The 11,082-nt window shown below is 31.8% G+C and overlaps 1 protein-coding gene across 2 annotated transcripts; it reads right to left on the reverse strand.

Moving 5' to 3' along the window:
• Positions 1 to 3,467: 3,467 nt before the first annotated feature.
• Positions 3,468 to 10,341, reverse strand: LOC139501210 (protein dissatisfaction-like). 2 transcript variants are annotated; one of them, XM_071290203.1, is made up of 3 exons: positions 9,493 to 10,341; positions 6,277 to 7,491; positions 3,468 to 4,438 (listed from the first exon to the last, which is right to left on the reverse strand). In XM_071290203.1, exons 2-3 carry the CDS (start codon positions 7,475 to 7,477, stop codon positions 4,197 to 4,199), a joined length of 1,443 nt encoding a protein of 480 aa, XP_071146304.1. In that variant the 5' UTR covers positions 7,478 to 7,491; positions 9,493 to 10,341; the 3' UTR covers positions 3,468 to 4,196. The 2 variants fall into 2 exon arrangements, with proteins under 2 accessions (XP_071146304.1, XP_071146303.1); XM_071290202.1 differs by lacking the exon at positions 9,493 to 10,341 and adding an exon at positions 7,897 to 8,769.
• Positions 10,342 to 11,082: the final 741 nt, after the last annotated feature.

Genomic DNA, 11,082 nt, shown 5'->3' on the forward strand with positions numbered 1-11,082 from the left:
ACTTTATAATCATTACATATAATTTAGAGATCCGGGATAATATACTTCGTGAAACAAAGAGACATAATGTTAGATCTGAAAAATCGAAATAGCAATATTTTTTTTTCAATCAACCATGCACCTATTTGAAATTGGCGATATTTAAAAACCCTTTCTATATCATGTTTAATCAACTTTCGGGAAATATATATGTCGTACAACAGCTACGATATCTTAATTATTTATATATAGTGAGCAATTTAAATTTCTTGACATGTACAAGGATATACAAGCACGATAGAAGGTCACTTGTTAGCGTAGTTAAATTTGGTGAGCCCGCCACAACATAAAGTACATGTCCGTACCGAACCCGAACCATATTTGCAATGTCATGAAAATTTAGTCATGATGTGATGTGTTCGTGCTGGTGTAAGAGTATACACATATACTTGTTTTTAATTGTTCCTTTTATATCTTTCTTCTTTTAGTTAGAACTGAAAATTAGTAATATGGCTAATTTAAACGATACTTAGTCATTTGTCACAACAAGCAACAAGAATAACTACACCAACAAAATGAAAAAAAGTCCGTCCAGAGAGATCAAGCACCAATACCATAATATGTAAATATATAAATTGTTTTCGTCAACATGAATTAACAATCAATATAGAAACAAGAAAAGATATAAAAAGCGAACTTTTACACGAGTAAACGAAAAAAATCCCACTACACTTACAAATGACTGACACGTTGAACCAGCAGGCATATTCGAAATTTAGTACTAAATCTTCACCCTTTTACCTCGAATAGTATCCAATAAAATTATAAATAGAAAAAAATGTTTATCATAATAACGGGGAAAATCACTACCTAAAAATGTACAACTATGTTAAATCTACTGATATCTATTTTAAATGTTAAATGTTCTTGTTTTGGTTTTATAAAAATCAATGTGACTGTTAAATTCGAATATGTTCAACTAAAAGACTAACAAACTCAGCCAGTTACTTTATTAGCAGCTCTTAAGTTTCAGCATAAACAGTTAGAAGACCAATCGGTGGATTTCGGCTATTTTCTGCTCTCTGTTGTAGTTGTTGTCTCTTTGTCACATTCCTCATTTCCATTCTCAAATTTATTTTTAGTGTTTGTAATTAGGAAGTTATGTTACATGTAAATGTTATACAGGGTAGATTTACATAAAATGAGATGTATAGGATATACGTCAATGAGACAGTAACCCAACATCACCAAAATATATTTTGTATTTACGCCAGACGCGCGTTTCGTCTACAAAAGACTCACCAGTGACGCTCGAATCCAAAAAAGTAAAAACGGCCAAATTAAGTACGAAGTTGAAGAGCATTGAGGACCAAAATTCCTTAAAGTTTTGCCAATTACAGCTTAGGCAATCTATTCCTGAGGTAGAAAAGCTTATGTATTTCAAGAATTCAAAAGTTTTGTAAACAGTTAATTTATAAATATGACCATAGCAATGATAAATCATGTCACCACAGAAGTGCAGAAGTGATGACTACTTGGCTGGTGATTTAAGTACTGAAGACCAATTGGTAGGCTTCGGCTGTTGTCTGCTCTCTGGTCGAGTTGTTGTCTGACACATTCCCCATTTCCCGTCTCAATTTAAAAAAAATATAGTCGTTCAACAATTAATAGAGTCCACGGTCTATACCACATCCCAATCTCTAAATATTCCATAGTCTATACAACAGACTATTTCTCTACACAGATACACTAGGTCTACCATCATCCACACCAGAATATCCAAATAACAAACAACATTAACCGAGATTTCTGATTTGTAAAAAAAGTATATAGTTGTTTACCAATTGTATATAAATGAAATCATTATTCAGTTTTCTCTTTATAGGATATTCCTCTTGACTGTCGTATGAGGAAGAATGTGAAGTAAACAACCCGATAACCCTAGTGCACCAGAAATAAACATCTTTGTATGTTATACTTAAAAGTAGATTATAAAACCAAAAATAGAATTCATGTCTATATAACAGAAGTTTTTTTATTCTGTTGTTTATAGGACGATACTCTCTAAAAATAGGCTAATAAGTGTAAAATGTTATTACCATGGGTAAAGTTTTGATTGATTAATAATTGTTAATTGTTTGCCTTAATCTTTTGATTGATTGATTGTTAATTGTTTGCCTGGTTTACCGTCAGTGGTAATGTTATCGATAGTTTGATTTTTGCTAACTTAACGTTCAGTGATAAGGTTATTGATTGGTTGATTTTTGATGACTTAACGTTCAGTGATAAGGTTATTGATTGGTTGATTTTTGCTAACTTAACGTCCAGTGATAAGGTTATTGATTGGTTGATTTTTGATGACTTAACGTCCAGTGATAAGGTTATTGATTGGTTGATTTTTGCTAACTTAACGTCCAGTGATAAGGTTATTGATTGGTTGATTTTTGATGACTTAACGTCCAGTGATAAGGTTATTGATTGGTTGATTTTTGCTAACTTAACGTCCAGTGGTAAGGTTATTGATTGGTTGATTTTTGATGACTTAACGTCCAGTGATAAGGTTATTGATTGGTTGATTTTTGCTAACTTAACGTCCAGTGGTAAGGTTATTGATTGGTTGATTTTTGCTAACTTAACGTCCAGTGATAAGGTTATTGATTGGTTGATTTTTGCTAACTTAACGTCCCGTGATAAGGTTATTGATTGGTTGATTTTTGCTAACTTAACGTCCCGTGATAAGGTTATTGATTGGTTGATTTTTGCTAACTTAACGTCCAGTGATAAGGTTATTGATTGGTTGATTTTTGATGACTTAACGTCCAGTGATAAGGTTATTGATTGGTTGATTTTTGCTAACTTTACGTCTAGTGATAAGGTTATTGATTGGTTGATTTTTGATAACTTAACGTCCAGTGGTAGGTTTATTGATTTGTTGATTTTTGCTAACTTAACGTCCAGTGGTAGGTTTATTGATTTGTTGATTTTTGCTAATTTAATGTCCAGTGTTAAGGTTATTGGTTGGTTGATTTTTTGCTACATTGTAACTTAATGTCTAGAGGAAAGGATATTGATTGATTGATTGATTGTTAAACGTACATTTATTGTTTGATTTCTAAAAACCAGTGGTAAGATTTTTGATTGATTGTTTGTAGTTTGGTTAACGTCTAGTGGTAAGTATTTGATCATTGTTTGTTGTTTGGTTAACGTCCAGTGGTAAGGTTTTTGATTGATTGTTTGTTTTTTGGTTAACGTCCAGTGGTAATGTTATTGATTACTGTCTGTTTAATGTAAATTTTTTGAAAGTCTATGTATCCATATTCTGTTAACACCGAGAAATTATGGTATTCACTTGTATTTTGTATGGCATTGCTTATTGCTTGATATACATAATTTATATTTTAAAGTATAAAGATATTATAAATTGTGATGTCATTTTTTTTCTTGTGGTCACCATTCGATCCGTTGCATAAAATCAAAACAAACAATAATTATTTTGACATTTTCAGTTTTATTTTGCATCAAAATAAATAAATAGACAAAATATATATTACACAACATTTTTACAAAAGCTCACATCATTCCTACACACATCATACAATGTGTTTCCACACTCATTTATTCGTTTTCAGTTAAATGTATTGAAAATTACACAAAAACAATTCGCTGATTATTCAAAAAAGGCTTTACAGAGTAATAGCTATGCTGTTCTGAGTTTCGTTGTTTCAAAGATTCTACAGCTAAAAAAAAATTAATAATAGCCAAAAAAACTAAATTAAATTCAATTAAATAAATGAGACTATTGCTTAATACTTTGGATTTTTACATTTTTTCTATCTAAAGTACAGATTCAGCCACAAAATTCCCTCTCACTCCTTAACACACCACATATCTCGGAATTGTTTTTTGCATTCAATAAATATAAAATGGCATATTTAATGAAATGATGGGGAGTGACTATCAATATCTTCTTCCAGAATTAAAAAAGACCGCCGTCTATAGAATGAAGAAAACAAAGAATTCCATACAATTTAAAATGATAATGCTTGGTACAATTGCTAAAATTCCATTTTTTTTGTTTATTTGTTTTTGATTGGTCACTCCCATGTAATGGAGGGATTTCTGACATGAATGGAATGAGGCAATATATTGGCAACTTAAAAATGGCGCACAGCACCTTCACAAATGGTAATAAATAATGCTGTAAAATGAAGCAAGTCTCACAAATTTTGCAACATTTCTTTGAGTAGAACATCAATATCCATATTTCCATTGATATGTTTACAGAACAAGTTCTCAATCATTTTGCTATTGATTCCATACAGGGAAGGCAGACAAAGAAGCAGTTTAGAATAGTGCATAAGATCGTTAGGTCTCGAGACTCGCACGTGCTCCTGCAGCAGACGTTGTATTAAAGAATTGATTTGCTCTACATCACTTGGTCGTTCTATGCCGGCATATCCTGAAATGATAAAAAAGGAAAGATTAAATATTTTTTTCAACAAAAATCAAGACACATTATTAAATGATATCGATCAAAATTATAACATTCGTTTAAGAGGGATTGACGAGGTTAGCCATCATAACAAACAAATTGTTTATAAGGTCAACGTCCACTTCAGGTCAAATCATATCAACACATGATTGACGCTATGCCAAAAGAACGAACCATGAATGAACTTCAGATTTTTTTTATCGGGCGGACAGGTCATACTGAGTGCATTTATAACCCATAGGTAACAGCTCCTGTGGTACATTATCTTTTTTACTTACGAAACGTTTCTTTACAATTATCAAAAATTAAATTGTCGACCATGAAAAAAGTAATTAATTTATTTTAGAAATTATAACATCAATAGATTTAAAATTTTCCCTTGAACGTTTAATTGAGGATGGTATTTAACATATATAAATATATGTGTATGACGTCTTTTAAATACGTAAACGGATTTTAAATTAAAAGCTGTCAGTGCAGACTATGTAGTGTGGAATTTAAAAGACAAAAATGGCATTATATTAAATCCAACATATACGGTCGATATTTCATTTCAAATATTCAAGTAACGATAAAAATAGTTTATGTACTGGCAATATATCAAAATCCGATTTAAAAAAAGAAAATGCGTCCAAGGGCGTACTTTTAGAATTTGACCTACAAATTCAATGTTATCGCCTTATAAAGTTTGGTGGTCGTCAAGGACGAAGTATGATTTATGTCATTTTGAAGGGCGTTCTGTAACGAAGTATGATTTATATTTGAGTCACGTTGGGGTTGTACTTATAAGTAGAAATACTAAGCCACATCCTGTAAGTTATCATCACATAAATTGAAATATAAAATCTATTTATCGCAACATATATGTATAAATAGTTCCCAAATACAGGTACCGATTTGTAAATGAAAGTTTTAAATAGAACATTCCCTATATATGTGAACTGATGTATCTCTTTATGTCACAGCCCACACGTTTATTGATATGATGTTTTAATAGATATTTTGTCACATCTTTCAATATGGTATTTGAATGTTAGCTGATCGGCATTATTTAGTTTCATAAAACAATAAAGTTTAAAAATAGAATTTGAATGTTTTATTTTCTTCTTCTTTCAAGCAGAAAATTTATTTTCGTAATCGATGGTTTTTTTTCTATGCATTTGGATATATTAAAATTTATTGCCCCAAATTTGCACTTTGTCAAGAAACGAAATCTTAAAAAACGAGGTCGATAACCGGACCAACTCTGCCTGACCCGGATGACAAGCACCTGCCCCAGGCATTTTACTCTTTGTTAAATCCGACGTCTTTGTTCAAGCATCAACCTTGTGTTCGCTAAATGACACTCTCTAAGGTCAGTGGCAATGCACATTTTATTGAGCTTGTCCATCAGATCGATCATTCAAGGCCAGACATGCAAAAAGGCGCAATTAACATGGAAATAGTTGATGGAAAGTTCAACCTTACATTAAATCAATATTATGGATCTGAACAATATACCAAGATGTAGAGTTTCCATAATAAAACAAATTAATTATAGAACCTTGATGCTGTATCGTATAACATTTGTACAATCATCACGTGACACATTTGCGTTTTTCATTTTGTTGAAACAACACATCTTCTCTTTGTATAAAAATTCTATTAATGAATTATGAAAAGTATCTTAATACGGTACCAAGATGAAATATCATTACAATATAATTATATAACATGTGAATGCTCAGTGAGAATGCCTTCCAATTCTTTACATCTTCACATAAATATGTTATATAATACGAGAATAAAAAGAAAAGATAACTTACCACTATTAAACAGGACAGCCATTCTAAGGAATGCATATTCTTTCTGGTCAAGGTTCATGGCTTGGAACTTTCTAATAAAGGTCTGAATAGTTTCGGAAGATTTCATCGTCGGTTCCTCTGGCGAGGGGGTCGCCTGCGACTCCTCGAGATCTTGTTTGGAATGATGCGTGGGTGTCACTACAAACTCAAAATTGTCCTCAGCCATATATAATAACATTATTTTAGTCCAGGAATTGAGAATCAGTGTTATTTTATCGTTGTGAGATACAGAATGGAATTCCGGTACAGATTTAACAAATTGTACTATTTTCACTAACCAATCAGATACCCGTGAACCCACTGGGAGTAAGTTTTTCTTGGCTAGAGTTACTCGAGTATTTCCTGTAACATGAATTGCATGTCTAGAGTCTGAGTCAGATTCATCGGTATCGCTATCATGAAAGCTTCCAACTCCACCTAACGATTTGCCAACACAAAGAAGTTTTCTAAGCATGGAAACATCGCCATTCTTAATTTTTGACGAATCGTCAATGTTCAGATCAGAGTCTTTTGACTTGGACCTTCTTGAGAGATCCATTGGTTCGTCTTGGAAGGAACTATCAGAAAACGGTGACGGTGGCATCGGCGATACGGAAAATCCACTATATCGTGGTAATTCTAAACTGGATGACAGTAAATGTGGACTACTTGATGGAATATTCGGCGATGACAGTGAATGTGGTGGTGACATGGCTTGAAGTGGTGACGTCATTCTCGGAGACGACGACGTCAAACGGGGAGAAGATGAATATGGAGATCTACATGGGGAAACGCCCCTTGAATGGTCATGCGGAGATACCGGACTTGTTCGATGAACGGAGTAAGAATTGAAATGGGATGGAACTTTAAGTTTTGGTGAATGTCGCTGAACCGGCGATGTCGAGTATGGCGATAATCGATTAGAAGTAAGATGAGAATATGCCGGTGGAATGTCGCCCATCAGAACACTTTGTAACGTGTTTGACTGTTTCTGATCAACATCTGGCAGTATATAATTATTAGAGTCCATCCTTCTTGGAATCATCATTGGTGCACTGTTAATATGATTAAATCGTCCAAATGAAGTGCGTTCTTGACTGCTGAGTAAAGCATGTAGCCTATTGTCATATGACACTGGACGACAGGCACATATGGAACCTCGGTCGATATGGACATCATCCATGTTTGCACGTTTATCTATAAAATAAAAAAAGTCAAATTAATAAAATGTCAAAGTGAAAATCATATTAATTCTGATTTAAGGTTTTACAACATTCATTAACGCAAGTAACTAAGTACATGCAGTACATACTTTACAGTGCAGACTAATTTCTCGACAGCTATTGTATTATAACTACTTAATTAAAATAACATTTAATCATGTAAGAATAATCTATCCCAAGGCTGACGTGGCGTATATTTGTAACAATAAACGCCATCGACCTAGATACCATTGAGTTATGACTTTGACCTACTGCTCCAGATATACTTATTACGAGTTCATTCCTCTTTTTGGTTAAATATAAACGAAATTAATTGCAATAACGTGCGGTCGATTTGCCTTGCATGATTTATACTTAATTCAATATCAATTTAATGTACTTTGAAAAATCAATACAGGAATCGACATCTGTCGTTTGTCTATCTTCTGATCATTGCACGCGCCAGTTAGTGTGCAGTCTATATAGAGAAACAATCAGCCAATGAGAATCAACATTCCTTCCAAGGCCAGGAGTATTTCAGGACAAAGAATACGGTTGCTGATTCCCTGCTATCAAATCAATAAGATATTTGCGTCAATCATCCAATTCTTTTGACAAAAAGTTCCGTCGACCCTTTTCCAACACGAACGTCTGCAAAGTACGCCTCAACAATCAATGCGCTGCAGATTACGCTATTTTAGGAAACTTTGATTAAATTGTGCTATATTTAATCATACGATGTGAAAAAATCGAAATAGAATTTCCGTCTCACTGCTTCTCTTTACCTTCAGGCGTTCAATAGTGCATTTATATCAGTAATTATTGTATGGATGCTATTTCGGTTAACGACTGACACACTGAGTCGGGTCACGGCGTCTGTGTCACGTACGCCTTAACAAATATATACTTATTAAAATAAAACAAATAGTCGAACATTTCAATTAGTAAATTTGATAGATACTATTATAATTATATAAAGCATATAATTAGATAGTATCATAATATTTTTGTTTGCCCGCCAATACGGTTATTGATAAATGTGTAAACGTTATCTCAAGAATTCTTAATACATTTGTGTGTATTTTAAATTCGATTACAGATAATGCCGTATTAGTCAAATATTTTCTATTTTCACATTTAAGGGGTCGTTGTCATTCTTATCAGATATCAAGGACTATTTGCGTATATTATAGAATAATAACGCTGTACTGATTTGAAATATGAAAGTAGTGATTTGATTGCACTTCGTGAGTTCTCTGAACGGACATAGTCCATCTATCTAATATATCCGTCTATCTAATATCCTCGTGACTTACGCTCGTTCAAATGTATGAACAATACAAATCATTTTTGTAGTGTACAATATATTGTTTTTTTTTACCCATTTCATGAAATAACACTGATGTTCAAGTACATCGACTCTTGTTCAGCAAATACTACACTGTATACAATGATATACTAACACGTACATAGATCACAAGTTGACATTTCGTTACAATATTACTTTAAATGAATTAATAAATAAATAAATAAATAAATAGATGAATAACTATTAAAATAACAAATAAGTAACTTTCGTTTCTATTCCAAATGAACATTAGTTGAAAGTAGATGAAAGTTGTCCTTAGTAATTTGTATTTTTATAGAATCGTAATTTTAAAGATTCTATACATTATGTGAAAGATTTAAAAAAAAAAAAAAAAGAGTCACATCTCTGTCATTTTGGTCTTAATAAAAAGTTGTACCAGCTATACACTATCTCTTTATTTTAACATCATTATTAATAGAAAGGAAAAAGATTTAATCATTAAAAATTGACACCAATTAAAAATATCTAATTAATGCAGAAAATATTTTCTTGCAATTCAATAGACTTTCGTTTACAAAATGTAGATTTGACTTTGAATTATCTTTTTTACTTATCAATTATAAATAAATATTGATAAAAAAAACCTATAAAATAAATGCAGAAATAAAAAATAATAATGTGACTCACCACTAAATTAGTAATCAATAAATCCAAATAAATAATATTCTTTCTTCAACAAAGTTTCAGTCTATAATAATATAATAGCAAATAAAAATCCGTCTTATTTTCTCACACCTTTTCACTTTCAATGTTCGAATCGTACTGAACTGCTTTCTAATATACTACAACGTATATCCTTTTCTTTCGTCAAAGTGCACTTGCCCCATTCACGTTTTGACCTCAATCAACCTTGACTCTACTACTTCCTTGAATAGTCGATCTCATTTGCATATATAATAATCTCGAAGCAAAATGACGAGGATATTTATATATAGTTTAACGACTTTTAAAACCATTGGTTGTTTCACAAATTGTTTTTGAAGATATTTATCACGAAATTACGTTTTTATTTACAAGTTTTGTGAAAATATAACATTTATTAAAGCATAAATCTGTAAGAGGCGTGGCTAGTGTTAGAGATTATTAGTTCTGACGTCAAGACCTTGAAATTGTCAACACAGCCATGTGAAAGACATTGACCCACATTGACCAATTTCTATAAATAAAGTGTGGTTTATTTCTTTTGTTTAAGAATATTTAAGTAGGTAGAGTGTGATAACGTGATTAAACGGAAATCAATTTGCGTATTTTCTGTTTTATAATGGATAAAATCTTTGTTATTAGTGTTTGTTGTTTGTTAATATGTTTTTAGTCTGCGATGAGTTAATAGTTGAAATGTAGACCTAGTTTTTGAATTTTTAATCATTTGTTAAAACAATCTTTTAGTTTATATCTTTCCAAGTTTAAACATTAAATCGACTATTTTTGTTTACTTTAACAATATACCATCCCGAATTCCTGTAGTAGACATTACCCGAATTAATCTCGGTCAATGTATGTTTACATGCGTCATGAATGAAATGGTTTTAACTGCGCATGTCCTTTTAGGTTATTTACAGTACAAAGAAATCAATAAAAACGTACTTTAGTTTCTAGATTGATGGGTTTTGATTAGACGGTCTTTACATTCTCCGCCTTAAGCGAACATTTCGATTAAAATAGCAGACGTTAAGTAAAAATAGATTTTTTGAAAAATATTTCACTTACTTTCTTTTGTTCGGTTTTAGTGAAATAAGACACTGATCATTCTTTGATTATTTAAGGGGGATGAGCATTTTTTTTAGGACAAACTTTTTTCCCCCAGATACATAAAGATATATATATTTTTTTAATTTTCTGACCATTATTTTCTCTGCCTATAAGTATACTGTTACTTTAGGGGACGACATCGGGACGACCGTTTGTTATCATTCATTTTCATTTTTGTAAACAATCATTTTCTGCATAGTTTGCACTAATTTTCCTACTTTTTGTGATGTATACCTTCTGGCAAAAACATAAATTAAAAAAAATCGTCCTATTCTCTATAAGAAAATTAAATAGTCATTTTTTTACTAACATATCTTTCATGTCTTTGATACACAGCAACTATTGTATTTGCATGCAGTATCTCTTACTTTGAATGAATAGTTGTACAACAAACTCGTCATAGATACCAGGCATAACATTTTGTATGCAAGACGCGTGTTTCGTCTAAAAAAACCGTCATCAGTGCAA

The sequence above is a fragment of the Mytilus edulis genome, chromosome 13 (assembly GCF_963676685.1).
Source record: "Mytilus edulis chromosome 13, xbMytEdul2.2, whole genome shotgun sequence".
In the NCBI taxonomy this organism is placed as follows: domain Eukaryota; kingdom Metazoa; phylum Mollusca; class Bivalvia; order Mytilida; family Mytilidae; genus Mytilus; species Mytilus edulis.

What these genes read in the sequence shown, in the direction of transcription:
- LOC139501210 (XM_071290202.1), bottom strand. Translation starts at nt 7,924, where the DNA reads ATGTCGATTCCTGTATTGATTTTTCAAA. An exon ending in TCCTGTATTGATTTTTCAAA is followed by an intron (nt 7,492 to 7,896) that starts GTACATTAAATT and finishes TTTATTTTATAG; the next exon opens with ATAAACGTGCAAACATGGAT. An exon ending in GGCTGTCCTGTTTAATAGTG is followed by an intron (nt 4,439 to 6,276) that starts GTAAGTTATCTT and finishes TTATCATTTCAG; the next exon opens with GATATGCCGGCATAGAACGA.